Source organism: Microtus pennsylvanicus, chromosome 10, assembly GCF_037038515.1.
Source record: "Microtus pennsylvanicus isolate mMicPen1 chromosome 10, mMicPen1.hap1, whole genome shotgun sequence".
NCBI lineage: Eukaryota > Metazoa > Chordata > Mammalia > Rodentia > Cricetidae > Microtus > Microtus pennsylvanicus.
In genome coordinates this window covers 15288364-15308211 of record NC_134588.1, presented here as the reverse complement: position 1 = coordinate 15308211, position 19848 = coordinate 15288364, and the positions used below count along the sequence as shown (strand labels likewise).

General features: G+C 51.7%; 1 protein-coding gene across 3 annotated transcripts in view; it reads left to right on the top strand.

The window, feature by feature from the left end:
* Steap3 (STEAP3 metalloreductase) overlaps positions 1-17595 on the top strand; it is a 41171-nt gene extending 23576 nt beyond the window's left edge. For all 3 annotated transcript variants that reach the window (XM_075987743.1, XM_075987744.1, XM_075987746.1), the window contains 3 exons: positions 569-1096; positions 6872-7036; positions 16083-17595. In XM_075987743.1, coding sequence (XP_075843858.1) covers positions 569-1096; positions 6872-7036; positions 16083-16364 — 975 coding nt within the window. In that variant the 3' untranslated portion in view covers positions 16365-17595. The remainder of the gene's footprint in view (positions 1-568; positions 1097-6871; positions 7037-16082) is intronic.
* Positions 17596-19848: the final 2253 nt, after the last annotated feature.

The window sequence follows — 19848 nt, the reverse complement described above, 5'->3', positions numbered from 1 at the left end:
CAACAAGATGGCTCAGGATTCTTGGGGACCCAAAGACACTGTCTTCCCATGGAGCCCAAGGGGTACAGTGGACTTGCAGGCCAAGACAATGGGGCAGGCATGGCTGGGGACTGAGGTCTCTGTGGAGCCAAGGGACAGCACCATAGAGAACATCTCTGCACTGAAGGATGCAGCTGAGGCTGCTGCCTCACGTTCAGAGGCTACATGCAAGAAGAGGCGGTCCCTGAGCAGTTAGTCCTCAGAAGCAGCTGTTCCAGAGGCGACAGGGGCTGTCTGACTGAGCATCTACCATGACAGTGATATCACAGAGCCAGCAGAACACCTGCAGGGAGGGCATTGTCTTTTCATCTCTAGGGGAGGCCGCAGGGCCTCTGTTCCCAATCCTTGGCTGAGCATCAGCACCATCTTGCACTCTGAATTGCACTCTCACCAGCTGGTCACTCACTGGTACCTGCCCCTCTGTGCCTCAGTTTCTCCAACTCAACTAAGGAGCTTCACCCTGGTGGTTCACCATAGCCATGCCCATACCTGTGACTCCAGCCAACTGTCCCCTTCTCTCTTCCTACAGGTGCTCATCTGCAGTGACCAGCTGGAAGCCAAGCACACCATCTCAGAGATGGCACGCACCATGGGTTTCACACCCCTGGACATGGGATCGCTGGCCGCAGCCCGGGAGATAGAAGCCATACCCCTGCGCCTCTTTCCTTCCTGGAAGGTGCCCATCCTTCTGGCACTGGGGCTCTTCGTGTGCTTCTATGCCTACAACTTCATCCGGGATGTACTGCAGCCATACATGCGGAAGCATGAGAACAAATTCTACAAGGTGCCCTTGTCTGTGGTCAACACCACACTGCCCTGTGTGGCTTATGTGCTGCTGTCCCTGGTGTACCTGCCTGGTGTGCTGGCCGCCGCCCTTCAGCTGAGGAGGGGGACCAAGTACCAGCGTTTCCCGGACTGGCTGGACCACTGGCTGCAGCATCGCAAGCAGATCGGGCTGCTCAGCTTCTTCTTTGGAGTGCTACACGCTCTCTACAGCTTCTGCTTGCCGCTGCGCCGCTCCCACCGCTACGACCTGGTCAACCTGGCTGTGAAGCAGGTACAACCCACCACCTTCACCGGGAGCTATCTGGGTACCACTGTGGCTATCCTCACTCGTGCAGACTTAAGTGTGGGAGACCGAGGGAGAGCAGGTACCTAGTTCTTGAGCACTGTGGAGGAAGACATAGTCGGGAAAGAGTGCCAGTGAGTGTGTGTGTGCGTGCGCGCGCGCGTGTGTGCCTGTATGTGTACGTGCATGTGCATGTGTGTGCGTGTTGCTGCCTATAAGTGTGGGTATATACTTGTCATGGAGCACTTGTAGAGGTCAGAGTTGGCCCTCACCATCTGCGTTGTTTGAGGTAGGGTCTGTTGTTTGCTTCTACATACCCTAGACTAGCTGTCCTTCAAGTTTCTAGAGACTCCTATCTTTGCATCCCATTTCTCCACAGGCATGCTGGGAATGTAGATGTGCACTATAGCATCCCATATTATGTGGGCTTTGGGGATCTGAAGTCAGATCTTACAGCTTGCTAGCAAGTTCCAGATCTATCTGCCTCCACCTCCCATCTTTGCATTCCTGGGATTAACATTATGTGTGTGTATGTGTATGTGTGTGCATGAGTGTGTGTGTGTGTGTGTGCACATGAGTGTGCGTGCATGTGACCTCATGCTTTTGTGGCAAGCACTTTACCCACTGAGCCATCTCCCCAGCCTATGCCCAGCTTATTTGTGGGTTCTGGGATTCAAATTCAGATCCTCACAGTTGCAAGACAAGCATTTTACCAACTAAGGTGGCTCCTCTCCTTTTTAATTGAGGCGTGGTCTTATTTCCTCACTTAAGAAGCCATATGGCACCACTCTGCCCAGTGGGTTCTGGGACAGTGGGGGTCTTTGAGTCAAGGGAGCAGAAATGGCGGCGTCAGCAGGCAGCAGTGCATACAGAAGCAGCTTGGCCACTGTCTCGCCCGCTTTCCTGCTTGGTTCAGAACTATGGCGTCTCTGCTTTTCTTTTTCTATGTCAGCCTTGGGCCCCAGGCTGGTGGCTGCATGCTGCCCACGAAGGACATCAGTTACCCAGCAGGGTTCATCCCAGGGCTAGCGAAGTTCATCTCATCCACCCTCAGGGTACAGGGATCCCATGAGGCCAGTGCCCACCCTGACATGGTCCCTAGGGACACAGGGCATGGAAGTGAGGTCACGTCACTGCTGGATCACAGGCCTCCACCCCTGCCCACCTCGGGCACCTGCTTCCCTGCCAGTGGTTTCTCAGACAAGTTTGACAAAACCACCTTATACGGGCTGCCCATGCATGCTTCAGCATTGCTAGGGCATAAATTTCATTTTTTTTTTCTCGCTAAGTTGCCCAGGGCATCCTTGAACTCATCTGTAGCCCAGAAGTTGTGATCCTACTGCCTCAGCTTCCTAAGGAATTAAGATTACAGACCTGCAGCAAGTCCAGGGTGACATTTTCCTCTACAAAAGGTGAACCCCCTGGGTGTGGGAGCCCTGTCCTACTGAAGGGACGCCAGGCAGCATGTCCTGGCCCGGAAACGGTGATGCAGGGGCTGGAGCCCTGTGTTTTTAGTCCTCTGTGCTGAGTTGGCAAGAGTTCAGGCAGAGCTGAGAAAGAAAAGGCCCACCCTCTCCCAGGGCATAGGAAGCCACTGCCCCTCCCCAGCCCTAACTAATTCCCTTTTTCTGTGTGTATGAGCATGCTCACCTGTGTGCTGGTGCACACGCATGTGGGGCACATAAAAGTGTTGGCCTGTCTACGTGGAGGCAGAGACCACCTAAGCTGTCGATCCTGAAGCACTATGAGGCTTGGGTTTTGTGCTTATTGTTTGGGGAACCTTTTGTTCATCTGTTTTGTTATTTTTACGACAAGGTCTCTCACTTGCCTGGAAATTGCTGAGTAGGTTCTGCTGTCTGGGCAGTGAGCCTCAGGGATCCACTGTCTCTGCCTCACAGTGCTGGGGTCACAAGGACGTGCCATCACACCCAGCTTTCTGATTAGGTTCTAGTGATCCAAGACAGGTCCATGTGCCGTTGACTGAGCAGCTCCCCTCCCTCTTAGTGTATGCCGTTCTCTAAATTCTCTGTCTGGCCCAGACCCTCCTTGATGTCATTAGCCCAGTGTTGCCATCACGCCAGCTTCATGGCCCAGATGGCACAGGTGAATCGTCTCACTCCTACAAGACAGTCTGTGCCCTAAAGGGGCTTCAGCTATGTTGCCAAATCCTCAAGGGGAGACCCAGGGTGATGGAGCATGTCTGAGGCGACCCTCAGAGAAAGTCTGGCGTTTAGCATGCCAAAGCCTGGCAATGCGGAGCCAGTTCAACGTGGATGTGGTAGCCACTGATCGGCTGCACCTTTGGGTCCCAGGCCTGGACACTGTTGAGAAATGTTGTATCCTGTCCCTGAAGCTTTAACGTGTGGGAAGCAGTCCCCTTGACTGCTCTTGGCTACCTCCCCGTGGCCAGTGCTCACACTGGCTGTTTCTGGGCCTTGTAGGAACAGGGAGTACACACAATAACATGGACACAGAAAACCTCTCTGGGATTTCCCTGAATCCCCAAACAGTGCGGCCTGGAGGCTTTCAAGACCACCTTTTCCAACAGCATCATCACTACCTAGACTGGAGTGGCTGTGGCTTTCTGACTTGCCGGTGCTGCTCCTGGACATGCATTTCCAGATTAGTTAGAAGTCAAGTTCAGAAGCAACAGCTGGCCCACAGGCAGCTTCCCCCTGTCCTCCTCACTCCAAAGCTAACCAGCGTGGGACCACTAGAGTGAGGAAGAGTCATCCAACAAAGAGCTTGCCTTGCAAGCATGAGGATCTGGGTTTGATCAATCCCCGGAAGCCATGAAAATGCTGGGAGTGACGGCACATGCCTGCCATCCCAGGCTGGGGAGGTAGAGACAGGCAGATCCCTGGGGCTCTCCGGCCAGCAGCCTAGCTTACTTGCCAAGTTCCACATTCATTAAGAAATCATCTTAATAAGCAAGGTAGACAGCTCCTGAAGAATGTCACCCAATGTTGACTCCTGGCCACCACACAAACTCGAACACACCGCACTCACGCCATAAAAGTAATAACGATCAGCCCCCAGGAGTGTTTCCCTCCTCAGTGCCGGCAGGGCGGGAGCGGGGGAGGAGCACCAGTGTTGCAAGCCACTGTTGACTAGTCTGCAGTCATGCACAGCGGGACTTGTGATGTGAGCCACCTGAGCTCAGCAAGCCGCTGAGTAATGCGCAAACAGCGGAGCACACGGAGATGACTCGCTTCGCTAACACCACCAACCATGAGTCAGTCTTGTTTGGGGGCTGCTCCGGCAGGGACCTGAGCCTTTTGCAGGGTCAGACCCGTCTCTCCCCACTAGCAAATGCTGTTCCAGCTTGTTTTACCACATTGCAATTACTGGCCAAAATCACAGCTCGTTGGGATCTGTCAGGTAAAGAAACAGGTCCAGAGATGGTGTCTCAGAGACCCACAAGGCCAGTGGTCAGGAAAGAAACAGGTCCTTCAACTCCTGGTCCTTTGTGGCCTTCAGACACCAATATGAAGCAGCCTGCCCTACAATAATACAGAATGGGAAACTGGATGCGGCTCAGCCGGTAGTGTTTGTTTAGCACGCAGAAAGCCCTGGGTTCCACCCCAGCAACACCCACAGCCTAGCCATGTGGCACAAATTTGAAATTATGGCACTTACTTGGGAAGTGGAGGCAGGAGGATCAGAATTCAAGGTCATCCTTGGCTGTCTTGTGAGTTGGAGGACAGCTTGAGCTTGTGTTACAGGAGACCCTGTCGCAAAACAGAAACAAAAACCAGGCCATCTTTTCTCACTGTGCAGGCAGTGGCCATAGATGGCATTTTCTTGACTCCTTTAGTTTCTTTTGTAAACTTTGCAGCCATTGTTGCTTAGCCCTTGGATTCATTTTTAATATTCTATTCCAGTAACAGGCTTACACGAGGTTTTTTTTTTCTTCCTGCTGAAGTGGTTACACACACACACACACACACACATGTCTGAGTCAGTCTCCTTGTAGGAGAGGCAGAGAGCAGCCTGCTTAGCCTCCTTTCTTTCTTGCTTTTTTGATAGCAGATTAAAGGGCTAGCATTCAGGACTGACTGGGAAATGATGGCAGTCCTGAGGGAAGGACCTTGATTCCAGTTCTTCCCCGTGCAGGCGCTGGGTCAGGGAGCACCAGTGGGTGAGGAGGGGCCATCTCAGGGCTCAGAGCATCCCTGATGCACGTGTGTGCTCTTGGAGCTCAGTGGGAGACACCAGTGTCATGACGGCAAATGTTCTCATGTAGTCCAGGACCCAGCACACAGTACCTACTTTCTAAGTGCTTGCTGAACTAACTGGTGAGGGGATGTCGGACTGTTGCCGGGCAACAGATGAGCTAGAGGTATGTGCCCCCCCTCCCCGAGAGAGAGAAAATAACACATGGAAAGAAAGGGGCCTGGGGTTTTGAGTTTGGAGATGTTGAGGAGTGGCATTGAGTGTCATCGTGTGTCCCAAGTGTGAGGCACTAATGAAGCAGGGTGGAAAGGTTCCAGGTGAGGGAGGCAGCTGGGAGGGGAGGCAGCTGGGAGGGCTGTGGGTCCATAGACGGAGGGGACACAGCCCTGAAACACTGTCTTTCCACTATCCTGACTGGGGGCTGGAAAACAGTGTGGTATAGCCATGCATAGGGAACACAGGCTTCTTTTGTTGGCCGGGGGTAAGATATGAGACAGAGCCTCAATGAGTAGCCCAGGCTAGATTTGCACAATGATCCTCCTGACTCAGCTTCCCGAGTGCTGGAATTATAGGCATGCATCCCCAGGCCCAGCTGAGGGTCTGTATATCCTGGGACTCTCTGGTCTCTTACCCTCAAACTGAGATTGGCCATCAGCCAGGAAGGGAGCTGGGACTTTGAGAAACCAGCCCAATCATTGTCTCTTGTTTCCTTAATCCCTAAAATGGGGGTAGAGTGCTCTCTGTCTTAAGGAGACATAATGAGATTAATTACTTTTTAAAGATTTTATTTATTTACTTATTTATTGTTATTGCTTTTCCAAGATAGGGGTTTTTGGTGTCCTGGAACTCGCTCTGTAGACCAGGCTGGCCTGGAATTCAGAGATCTGACTGCCTCTGCCTCCCAAGTGCTAGGATTAAAGGCGTGTGCCACTGCTACCTGGCTCAAAGATTTATTTTTAATAACTCCTGTATGTCCATGTATGGGTATGTGCACGTGAGTGTAAGAACTCTTAAAGACCAGAGAAAGGTATCAGAGCCCCTGGAATGGGAGTTACAGGTGGTGAACTGCCAGACTTGGGCGCCAAGAACCAAAGCTGGGTCCTCTCTGCAAGAGCAGCAAATGCTTTTATTGCTGTGCCATCTCTCCACCCAGTGTGGCTTTCAAATACCTGGGGAGTGCTTAGAATATGCCTGGCACACGTTAGCTGTTCAGCAGAGCGTGAACATAGCTGTGGCTTTCTCACTCTTGTCCTTTGGTGCTCAGCCATACGTGCTCCAGGGTGACGGACCCACGCTCCAGGGTGACGGACCTGTCTGGAGCGCGCTCCAGGGCAACCCGCGCTCCAGGGTAACGGACCCATGCTCCAGGGTGACGGACCCGCGCTCCAGGGTGACGGACGTGTCTGGAGCGTGCTCCAGGGCAACCCGCGCTCCAGGGTAACGGACCTGCGCTCCAGGGTGACGGACCCGCGCTCCAGGGTGACGGACGTGTCTGGAGCGCGCTCTAGGGCGACCCGCGCTCCACGGTGATGTGTGCTCTCGGGTACCAGCTTTTGCTAATCGTGGTCATGGTTTCCCTTCTGCCAGGTCCTGGCCAACAAGAGCCGCCTCTGGGTTGAGGAAGAAGTCTGGCGCATGGAGATATACCTCTCCATGGGCGTGCTGGCCCTGGGTATGCTGTCGCTGCTGGCTGTCACCTCACTTCCCTCCATTGCCAACTCACTCAACTGGAAGGAGTTCAGCTTCGTACAGGTAAAGCAGATTTCCCTTGAGCGCCAGCTGCAGCTTGGTCCTGGGCCAGCCTAGTTTTGTGCTCTCTGGACTATTTCAGCTTAGATCCCGGTTTTTACGGGACACTGGGTCAGGTGCTGAGGACTCCCCATCTTGTAGGGTCTCCCAACCTCCTGATCCTGCTTCAGCTTGCCCTGGGCAAGTTAGACTTCCTGATCCTGGAAAGTCTATCCTGTAGAGCTTTGACAAGGATGGTGGACAGAGTACGGGACCCTGGGCTGAACTTCCTCAGGGGACAGAGTACTTCCATAGTCATTGCAGGAGCCTGGTGTCCATGGGAGGCAGTGAGCTATGAGTGCTCTTAGAAACTCCTTCCTCAACATTAAACACACCCTCAGCTCAGCCTCCACCAACACACACACACCCTCAGCTCAACCTCCACCAACACACACACCCTCAGCTCAGCCTCCACCAACACACACACACCCTCAGCTCAGCCTCCACCAACACACACACCCTCAGCTCAGCCTCCACCAACACACACACACCCTCAGCTCAACCTCCACCAACACACACACCCTCAGCTCAGCCTCCATACACACACACATCTTCAGCTCAACCTCCATACACACACACCCTCAGCTCAACCTCCACCAACACACACACCCTCAGCTCAGCCTCCACCAACACACACACCCTCAGCTCAACCTCCACCAACACACACACACCCTCAGCTCAACCTCCACCAACACACACACCCTCAGCTCAACCTCCACCAACACACACACACCCTCAGCTCAGCCTCCACCAACACACACACCCTCAGCTCAGCCTCCACCAACACACACACCCTCAGCTCAGCCTCCATACACACACACACCCTCAGCTCAGCCTCCATACACACACACCCTCAGCTCAGCCTCCACCAACACACACACCCTCAGCTCAGCCTCCACCAACACACACACCCTCAGCTCAGCCTCCACCAACACACACACCCTCAGCTCAGCCTCCATCCACACACACACCCTCAGCTCAGCCTCCACCAACACACACACCCTCAGCTCAGCCTCCATACACACACACACCCTCAGATCAACCTCCATACACACACACCCTCAGCTCAACCTCCACCAACACACACACCCTCAGCTCAGCCTCCACCAACACAGACACCCTCAGCTCAGCCTCCACCAACACAGACACCCTCAGCTCAGCCTCCATACACACACACACCCTCAGCTCAACCTCCACCAACACACACACCCTCAGCTCAGCCTTCACCAACACACACACCCTCAGCTCAGCCTCCACCAACACACACACACCCTCAGCTCAGCCTCCATACACACACACACCCTCAGCTCAGCCTCCACCAACACACACACCCTCAGCTCAGCCTCCATACACACACACACACCCTCAGCTCAGCCTCCACCAACACACACACCCTCAGCTCAGCCTCCATACACACACACACCCTCAGCTCAGCCTCCACCAACACACACACCCTCAGCTCAACCTCCATACACACACACCCTCAGCTCAGCCTCCACCAACACACACACCCTCAGCTCAGCCTCCACACACACACACACCCTCAGCTCAGCCTCCACCAACACACACACCCTCAGCTCAGCCTCCATACACACACACACCCTCAGCTCAGCCTCCACCAACACACACACCCTCAGCTCAACCTCCATACACACACACCCTCAGCTCAGCCTCCACCAACACACACACCCTCAGCTCAACCTCCATACACACACACCCTCAGCTCAGCCTCCACCAACACACACACCCTCAGCTCAGCCTCCACCAACACACACACCCTCAGCTCAACCTCCATACACACACACCCTCAGCTCAGCCTCCACCAACACACACACCCTCAGCTCAGCCTCCACCAACACACACACCCTCAGCTCAACCTCCATACACACACACCCTCAGCTCAGCCTCCACCAACACACACACCCTCAGCTCAGCCTCCACCAACACACACACCCTCAGCTCAGCCTCCACCAACACACACACACCCTCAGCTCAGCCTCCATCCACACACACACACACACACACACACACACACACACACCCTCAGCTCACCCTGGTGCCCGGTTCCCCTTTGGGGCAGGTGGGAACTAGTATGAGGACTGCTCTGTAATGAGATCAAGCAATGTTTCCTAAATGATGATGTTTCTTGGACCAATTCAGAGAAAAAAGTATGAAGACTGGGGTGTCACTTAGAGGTAGAGTACTTGCTAAGTATGTGCAAGTCTCTTGCTTCAATCTCTGTAAGAGATCAATAAATAGACAGATGGATAGATATAGATATTGATTGATAGATACTGATAGATGATAGAGACTGATTGATTGATAGTAGATAGATGATTCGTGTTGGTATAGGTGAATGGATAGATGGATAGACAGATGGATGAATGAATGCATGTGTGAATTGATGGTGATAGGTAGACAGACAGATGGCAGTTCTCCAATACATAAATTATGGATTACTTCCTGTAAGAGAGTCACAGTGTACCATGGCATATCAGAGATTCTAGTGCAGTTTGTACACACAAACTTCTGATAACTGGATATTTGTGAACACCACCACCACGATTCTGTTTCTCAGCTCACAGCTGCCAACACTCAGGGAAGCAATGCTGCAGGGAAAAGGTCTCCTTGCAGTTTTCAAGGCAGTGGCCAGTCTGAGCACACACTGTGCCGGGCATCACTATAGGCTAAGATACAGCTGGGAGCAAGGTAAGCAGAGATTGTAAGGGACACAGCCTACATGGGGGACATGTCTCAAATTCCCTGGGCACCCCCCAGTGTTCTTCAGAAAGTACAGGAGGGTCAGTGCTGGCAGAGGCTGACTCATCTCGGCTCCCGCCAATCGTTTTGTATCAGGGCAGAGAACAGCCATCTCCACCCCCACTGTCAACCACAATCTGCAGCTTCTCTGCTCAGCAAGGACTCAGAGGGACAGTGACAGAATACTGCTCTTATATAATCCAAATTAATTCTTTGTGACTGAGACCCTTAGCGTACCTTAGAACCAAACAGTTGTGGCTGAGTTTTAAAGCAAGGCTGTGAATCTCCAGGGCTGTGCTTCTCCCAGAAGGCCCCTGGTGGAGGGCTCAGGGCTGACACAGCCTGGCCTAAGAGGGTGGGGAGGGAAGGAATTTTCTTGATCTGCCACTAATCCCTGTTTGTCTCACACCCAAATCTCGGATTTCTCACTTGCCGCCTCAAGGATCCTGGGTATGTGGTTCGATCACAATTAAAACAGGCTGTGGGTCGCTTCCCTTTCCAGAAAGTTCTTCCCTTAAGCAGCTGTAGATTACATGCTCCGGCTCTGGCTGCTGGAGGAAGCCTATGGATTTGGTTTTGTTAGCAAAAGCTGACTGGGACTCCAGAAGCCATGCTTTGCTTTACATATTGAAGCGAGTGGGTGGAACGGCAGGGATTCATTTAGGGGGTCTGATGTCTGCACTGTAGCCCCAGATACCTTGTGCTCTCTCTCCCGAGAACCCAGTATGGAGGAGGGTCTGCCAGGGGCTTCTCAGTTCCCGCATCACCTGCTCTGCGGTGTGGGCCAGCCATGCCCCTGCCACCAAGCCTCAATTAGTACTCCTGAAAAATGAAATTAATGCCATAAGAGAAATGTTTGTGAGACAACGTGAAAAACCATGGGTGAAAGGAAAACAGCACATGGGTACTCTTGGTGTCTGGTCACAGCCCTACTCCCTCTGATAAGCACCAACTGTCCGCATGTTTTGGTTTTGAGGATGGTGTCTCACTGTGTTACACAGGCTGGCCTTGAACTCTTGGACTAAGATCCTCCTAGCTGGGATGATGTTCATGTCAGCGCACTAACTCCCAACTATTACTATCTCTGTGTGTCTTCCTCTCGATGCTGGGTTATATGGCTGTGCCCTGGGCATTTGTAATGCATAATACACTTCTTATTGTCAGCCACCATCGAAAATGTCCGTAGCAGGTTTTAAAGCACAAAGCATTTCTAGAGAGATAGGGCCCTACTACCAAAGGGCTCAGGGACAGCCTGGAAGTCGGGGTGACCCTAAATGTGCATGCTGCCCTCCAGTGGCAGGAACAGAGCCTTCCTGCTCCATCAGCCGCGCGTCTCCGCGGTTTGGAGCTTCCCACTCAGCACCTCCTTGTAACCACCCAGGACCACGACAAGGAAGAATGTGAGCAGGATCCATGGGAAGCGAGGGCTTTCTGTGCCCAGTAACAGCTGGGTTTTTTCTTTTTAATTCATCTTTTTATTTTACATCCTGGCTGCAGCCTCCCCCCACCATCCTCCCCTCCCAGTCCCTCTCCGGCATTGCCCCCTTCCCCCTCCCCAATCCCCTCCTCTTCCCTCTGCATCCAGGAAAGGGCAGGTCTCCCACAAGTGTCAACAGAGCATGGCACATCGAACAAGCTGCATGAAGACTGGGCAAGGCGACCCAGTATGAGAAGCAGGGTCCCAAAAGCCAGTGAAAGAGACAGTTCCTGCTCAGCTGGGGGTTTTGAGGGAAGCTCTGGCCTTCTGGAGCAGGGAAGAGCCATTGGATTTAGAAACCTATTAGTGTTCCGAAGAGCCCTGGCCAACCCTTGGCCTGGAATGCTCTATTTAGCTGAGCTGAGAGCCGTTGGAATACTGATCTCATTAAAAGACTCCATATGCCTGCATTGAACCTTTTGTTTCCAAGGTGATTTGGGTATAGTTTCTTTTAGTTTCGGGGGCAGGATCCCATTTAGTCCAGGCTGGCCTCAAACTTAATCTGTGTAGTCATGAAAAACATCAAATGCTTGCCTAATCCTCCTGCCTCAACCTCCCAAGTGCTGGGGTCAGGCATGTCCCATCACACCCGTTTCTGTGGGACTGTGATGAAATCCGGGGCTGTCTTATACCCTTACCTCATTTGTTTCCTTTTGGAGACAGGATCCCATGAAGCCCATGCTAGCCTCAAACTGGCTACACAGTTGAGGATGACTTTGAACAGACCCTCCTGCCTCCTGCCTCCCAAATGCTGAGATTATGTGTTTGTGCACCAGTTCCTGTTTCTGTGGCCGGGGGCGGGGGATAGATCTCAGGGACTTAGACATGCTAGACAAACAGTGCACTCCTGAGCTATATCCCCAGACCCCCACAGTGGGGTTAGAAGTTTTCAGTTTAGAGTAGTGTTTGTTTGGGTGTTTTTGTTTAGCATGGTCTGTATTGAACCTTCCCTATTCAGTCAAACTCCATAGCATTGTGGTGTCCAGGAGTCTGCAGAGCCCTCTGCGTAGATGACCCGGGTGCAGCCCTGAAAGCCAAGTTCTGACCCTGAGTTACAGGCACTTCCTCTGACTTTGCCTGATGCAGCCGCTGCCTGAAATAATGACAAGGACTAGCCTGACCCACACTTGGTGAGCGATGGCCGAAGACCCTTCATGCTGTGGTACTTGAGTACCAGCAGGAGCCACGGCTAACAAGCTTCTGTGTGATAAAAGCGGCACTAGCTTGGTGTATATGTCTTGGGGGTTATTAATGGCTTCATGACAACGCTTTTTCTTCTAATTTCCTTTGGTTATTCTAGAATTTTTTTTAAAAAAAAATGTTCCCAAGGACAAAGAGAATTTTAGGAAAAACAAATTCTCTGAAAACATCGAGGCTTCCCAGCAGGCCTGGAAAATCTAAAGGCTTTCTGGCTATCAGCCCTGCTAGAAACAACTAGCCCAAAGTTGGGATTCCTGCCACGGGTATCACGGGACGCAGAAAACAAAGAAAAGAGGGGCTATGAGGTGCTGCCTGTGGCTGGTGGCTGGTGGACCCCGGGAAGGTCTCCATAGGACCAGCATTCTCGTCTTCTCAGTCTTCAGATGGAGTGCTGAAGACAGGAGCCCTCGTGGGTCAAACACTGGCGTATCACAGAAGAGAAGCTGGGCCCTCACCGTCCTTGGCCTCGGTGGGGTCTTACTGCTGCTGTGTATCAGGAAGGCCTGTGGCACACATGGGGTCCGTGGTTCTCTAAAGAGCTAGAGCTGGGCCCTCACCAATAGAGCAGCCTGGGTGCTGGGCCCTGCGTGGGTTCTTCAACCTCCAGCTAGAAGGGCGTGGGTGAGAGGGTTTCCAAAATTAGTGGCTTAGTCCTGGTGACACATTTGCATCATCTGCTGAACTCTGAAAACACCAGATGACTGAGCTCCACCCTAAACTAGTTGAATTTGAATTTCCCCAGGGCCGGGCTGGTGCAACTCCTGCTTCCCCACAGGCTTCCTAGGTGATTTTAACATCCAGCTTCTGTTTGGAACCAGCCTCCGACTGACCAACACTTAGAAATAAAATCCAGTGGAGAGAGACCGGGGAGGGGAGCGCTTACTGCATTTGGGTGGGTATCTTATTTAGAGCGGGAGCAGAGCGAGGAAGATGGCTCAGTGGTTAAAATGCTTGCCACACAACTTGAGTACCAGAGTTTTGGTTTCTAGAACCCACATGAATTCTGGGTAGGCATGGTGGCCCACCTGTAATTCCAATCTCAGAAGATAGAGATGGGAACCCTAAGCAAGCTAGCTAGTGAAACTAGGCTCATCAGCAAGCCCTGGGTTTGACTGAGAGACCCTGCCTCAATAAATAAGGTAGAAGAGCGATCACAGATGATTCCAACATTAATCTCAGACCTCCACATGACATGCATGCACTCATGCACGCACACACACACACATGCATGCACACATATGTACTCACATACATGTGTGTCCCCTGCACACAAATGGAAAATGGAAAAAAATATCCCCAGGCAGCTACCCATGAATACAGTGTGCAGCCACTGGGAAATGTTTGTTGTGATGCTTCACTGGAACATCACAAGCAAATCCTTCTAAGTGAAGCTCTTTCTCTGGCTGGAACTCACTATCCTGGTTTAATACAAGAGCAGGTGCAAGTGGCAAGGATAAGGCGCAACGCAAGTGGCAAGGATAAGGTGCAATGTATGATAGCCCCATCTATTCATCTGTACTATTTCAGTTTTCCTGTGCTGTGGATGGACCCCGGGATCCTCTACATGCTAGGCTAGGCAGAGGCTCTCCCACTGAGCCAGACCCCAGCCCCACCAGACCCCAGTCCCTTTTAGAATGGAATCTGAGGTGAGCTCAAACAAGGAGGCATAACAGACAAGCCCCCAACGCTATGTTGACAAGCCTGGCTAGGAAGAAATCTAGGAGCCAGTTGTTGCTTTTCTAGAAAGCCCCAAACCAATGTCTATGGAGCATCAGCCCCATGAATGTGCAGCCTCTTTAGGTCATACCAGTGTGACGGCTTCTTGAAGAAAACAGCACTTTTTGTTTGATGATGACCACCACATAATCCTCCAGCCTAAATCCTCAGTGGTGCTAGTGGTCAGCATTCATCCAGAGATGTCCAGACCTTTCCTCTTGCCCCACACAGCTCACTATACCCACACCCACACCTTGCTCAGGCTTGCTGCTGTAATCCCCTGCTTGTCACTGAAGTTGATGACATGCTGTGCTCAGGACCACTGCTAGTCAATCCCAGCAGGCATGACAAGATCAGCATCTCCTGTCTGTGGTCCATGAGAATGCAGCCTGGGCCAGGAGATTGCACACCTTTAATTCCAGAACTCGGGAGGCAGAAGCAGGTGGGTCTCTGAGTTCGAGGCCAGCTTGAATTACAGAGCAAGTTTCAGGATAGTCAGGGCTACACAGAAAAACCCTGTCTCAAAAAAAAAAAAAAAAAAGGAAGAGGAGGAAGAAGAGAAAGCAAGAGTCCAGTGTTAATTGGCTGCTCTTGCCTGGAAATAACTTGCAAAAGCCACCTATACCTGCAAGGGTGGAAAACTATTGTAAGAATGTTCAGACAGTTCCGTCTGGGGCCACGATGCTCATAAGACTACAACATTCAATTTTTCCAAGTGAGAGATATGGCTGACGAGATTCTAAGTTACTGCTGGGCAGGAGATGAAGTTAACAAACATAGTGCCTCCTGATGGCCGTGTGAGGTTTTCTGTACAGTGCCAGGTCACCAGACCACAGGCCCCTGGAGCCACCGTCACTGCTGGTGCTGAATCCTGTATACAAATCAGCAAACTCTTTACTTTGTGTTTCTCTATCATCTAAATGTCTGTCTGAGACGGGGTCTCACTACAAAGCTCTGGCTGTCCTAGAACTCACTGTGTAGACCAGGCTAGCCTTGAACTCACAGAGATCTGCCTACCTCTGCCTCTTGAGTGATGGCATTAAAGGAGAGTTCCACCATGCCCTGTTTCTCTTTAAGACAATTTATAATGAATTCCCTTCTTAATTCAGCCTTACCTCAGCCAGGCATTATCTGTCAAATTCTGGTCTGGACATGCTAGCAGACTTTTGTTTCTATTCTAATACATATGAAATCAATAGAATGTTTTTTAAAAAAGCCCCTTCGGTATAATTCTGTCTAAAAGTTTCCTGGGAATCATCAGAAGTCCAAATGCCATAGTTGGAAGAAGATGCAAAAGAAGACAAAAGGCATGGTCGTCTGTCAATCCTTAAATGCCGTTAGCCTGGAAGTGTGGCTCCTGTTTTCAGCCAGGGACACTGGAGCCCGCCCAGATGGTTTAGGAAATAACCATTGCGCCACACGTAGAAAGAACAGAGGGCTTGGGTTGTGGCTTAGGTGGAGGGCAAAGCAAGCCCTGCATTCTCTCCTCCACAGGGGAGATCAGGAGGTCAAGGTCATCCTCAGCTAGCTACTGAGTTTGAGGCTAGACTGGATGAGAAGCCTAGTTCAGAAGAAGTGAAGGAAAGAGAAGAGGGCCAGGGCCAGCAACATGGCTCAGTAGTTGAGGCAGTTCCGGTTACCAAGGCTGCCAAGCTGAGTTTCATCCCTGGGACTCACATAAGGAAGGAGAAAAGCCACTTCCTCAAGCTGGCCTCTGACCTTCACACACGCACGCACATACGCCAAATAAAACGTGGAAAAATTATAAGAGAAAGAAGTGGGCCTGGGATTGGAATTCAGCAGGGCTCTGACATCCGTGGTCCTCCTCTCTCATTTCCGCCTCCTTTCTTCCCACAGTCCACGCTGGGCTTCGTGGCCCTGATGCTGAGCACGCTGCACACACTCACCTATGGCTGGACCCGTGCCTTTGAAGAAAACCACTACAAGTTCTACCTGCCGCCTACGTTCACACTCACGCTGCTCCTGCCCTGTGTGATCATCCTGGCCAAGGGCCTCTTCCTCCTTCCCTGCCTCAGCCGCAGACTCACTAAGATCCGCAGAGGCTGGGAGAAAGATGGTGCTGTCAAGTTCATGCTGCCTGCCGACCACATGCGGGGGGAGAAAACAAGCCATGTGTGAAGCCCTGGAAATGGAGACAGGCACAGCTTGTGGGGGCCCTGAGCTGAGTTTCTAGATGCTGCAAATGGAGTGATGATATGTGCATAGGTGATTGAGATCTGAATTCCTGGGATGCAGGTTACACCATGGTATTCAGAGTGACACACCACGCGTGTGATATGTATTCACATATAATACATATATAATAGGATTTGCTATTATTCTTACCTAACTAAGAAGCTGGGTCCCTATATTTCAACTTATGTATTTCAAAGCAAGTGCCACACATTGAGTAGCAGATCCCACCCTTGTGACATTGGCAGAGGCAGATGCACACTTGGTATAGGAGAGATTTGTATTTTGTTGGGTTCTGGTCTTTAGTCCTTGTTCTCTGTATTCCCTGTTAACTACAGCCTAAAGTTGGTGCAGAGCTGGGCCTAGAGCTGCCCCAGATGCAGCCCTGCCCCACCCCCCCAGGGCTAAGAAGGAGGCCTGAGGGTACAGAGGGACTAGGTGCAGACTCTCCTGCTGTCCTGAGCATGTGGGGGTGGGGTTCACCAAGGCCCTGGAATCCTTGCAGGAGCTTTTGCAGGCCTGTCCTTTCTCTAGGGAAGGAGCTGAAGCTGCCGCATCTGATCCTAGCTGAGCTGAGGAGACTGTCCCTCCTCCCTGAAGGTCCAGAGTCACCGTGGAACCTGCAAATTGCTCCTTCTCTGGAGGTGTGAAGTCGCCTCCTCGCTGGAGCCATTAATGAACATGGTCTCCAGAAGTCTAATTGTTCTCCCTCCATTAAGCCGGTGGTGACCCTCCTTTAAACCGCTGTGCCTTCTCGCCTTTCCCGTCATTAACATGGACATCTCCCTGGAAGGCATGGAGCAGACGCCTGTCAGAGCAGCCCAAGGTTGGGGGTGGGGTATAGGGGGCATCAGAGCCTGCAGAAAATAGCCAGCCAGACCCCTTGGATATGCCCTGGGGTTGGAGGGACTACCTTCATAAAATTGGTCCCCAAGGAGAGTAACAGGCACCCCTGTTGCCTTTGGGCAGGCAGCCTACCTTCTGAGCACCCAGAAACCACATTGGCTTCATGCTCCTCCTATGGGGGTTCCACAGCCCCCATTGTCCATGCTTTTGCCTCCTTCCCTCTCAGATACGTTCAACCACAAAAGTCTGCAGATATTGTTTTTTGAATTCTTAAGGAGATCATACTCTCATTTTATTATAGCTACAATTTCCTTCGTTGTCATTGCTCGTATTACTGTCTTCCTGTGCTTGGTTTATTAATTAGACCTAACCATGGGTCCGTAAGGGGAAATGTAACTTATGCGTGTGAGTGTGTGCATTTGTGTTTCTGTCTGTATGCAGTCTCCGGAGTCCCGAATAGACCCTACATTATAATTCAAAACAGCTGGGAGGAGCAGGAGGCCAGAACATACCCAGGGCAGAGGGCATCTATCCTCCCAGCCCTGTGACATCCATGTGTGAGGGACAGCTACTCAGCACAGTCCCCCCCCAAATCCTGCAGAAATGGAGTGATCTGCCACCATTACAGAACAGTGATCCCATGGGGCTCCCCTGGGCCAGGAAGCATCTTTTGATGCAGGGGAAGAAGGACTGGCCAAGGTACACAGGATGAGATGCTCCTCTTCCCACCAGGCAGGCATCATAAGGGTTCTTGAGTGAGAAAGGGACAGGAGTCCAGTGCAAGAACCTCACTAGGCCCCTGATGGGCAGAAGTGTCACACTGGAGAGTCTGGCTGTTTCTTGCAGGTATGGGCAGCAGATATCCTATTCTAGGACCTGAACATGGTCCGCAGAGAAGACCACAGGAGGCAAAGCAGAGATTTCAACATAATGGGCCAGTGACTCCCCTGCTGACCAAAAGCAGGAGGAACAATGGAAATAGCAAAAGTGGAAGCCATGAGTGGTCCCATCTGGTAGGGTCTTCTGCCTTCTCCGTCTCTCTGGAGAAATGTTCCCGGGGGAGCAGTGGAACTTCCCCACTTTTCTTGCCCTACATCTGCCACAGCTGCTTACAGATGGGACGTGGGTACTTGTCAATCAGCTCACGGATGGCAGGTGGACCGTGTACTTGATCCGGATCTTGCATCTGTCCCTGCTTCTCACCTCCCCGGCAATCAGCAGCTTCGAGGGGGCTGGCCACTCCCTAAGCCTGGTAATGTCTTTGTTGTTTGGGTTCCAGAGTGCCCCAGCCCGGTGCTCTAGGAAATGGCGAAGCTTGAAGTGGGCATGCAGTCTGTGGTGGGCGCAGCCACCCTGTCTCATTGTACAGAGCTGTCTCAGAAGTGGTGACAGGGCACAGCTGCCTTTTAAACTTCAGACTTTCCTCTCTGGCAATCGGATCACATGAGAGCATTGGTTCCTTTGTGGATCCAGCCAGTTCCGTAGCCGGAGCCTGTGCTCACTCGGCCATACCTTACGTGGAGGGGTCGCCAGGCTGTGCATTAATCTGTGCTGGACGTGGCTACTGAGGAGTGACGGGCCAGTGATGGAGCAGGCAAGGTCTCCACGGCACAGTCGGGGCTGTAAAAACCACAGTGCCAGAGGAATGAAAGGCAGGGTTGCCCTCTAGCCTACACACACACACACATACACACACACACGTGCACATACACACACGCATGAAACTATATTTCCTGGAAGCATATAAAGATTGGGGTTTTTTGCCTCACAAATTTCTATAATGCCACATAGTTGATCTCTGCTGAATTAGCTCTCTATCTGATAGCATTCAGAAATGCCACTGCTTCATACTCAAGTAGAAACTTGGATGTCCTGGCCATGTGAGCCCTACCTCCCCTCCCACGAGGTGAATAACGAGACCCTTTTACCAAGAGCTGATTTCATTTATTGGACCAGAAACCTGGCTTGTTTCTGTAAGTTCTCCATGTAGAATGAACCTAGTTTTCAAAACACTGCCTTAGTCATTAGCGAAAAGTTTCCCTACCCATCAGGGTTCTGCTTCCAAGATCCATCCTGCTACATCTGGTCTCTGGACTGGATACTTTTTATTACTATTATTATTATTACATTGTGTGTGTGTGTGTAAGCCAGAAAAACAATTTAAAGGAGTCAGTTTTCTGCTTCCACCATGTAGACTCTGGGATGGAACTCAGGTCTCGGGAGCACATGGCTTTTCTCACTGAACCATCTCACTGGCCTTGAAACACATCCTTTTTAAGGTTCCACTGAACTCTCAGGAAGTAAAAAAATTAGTGGGGCCGAAAATAAATGGGCAAACAAAGGGCTACTGCCTATTGGGTGCTTCCTGGTGAAAAACAACTTTGCTCACACCAGCTCACCTTCAACAAACCACAGGTGAGAGCACAGCAGCATCCCCAGGGACCTCAGAGAGCAGAACTGGTGTCTTCCAGACATGACTGAACCATTGCACCCAAGAACCCCCGGCAGCCATGACTGCCTGAACAAAGATGGAGCCACTCAAGGGCATTCTGCCTCCAGCTGAGGCGCTACTGACAGTTGGTGG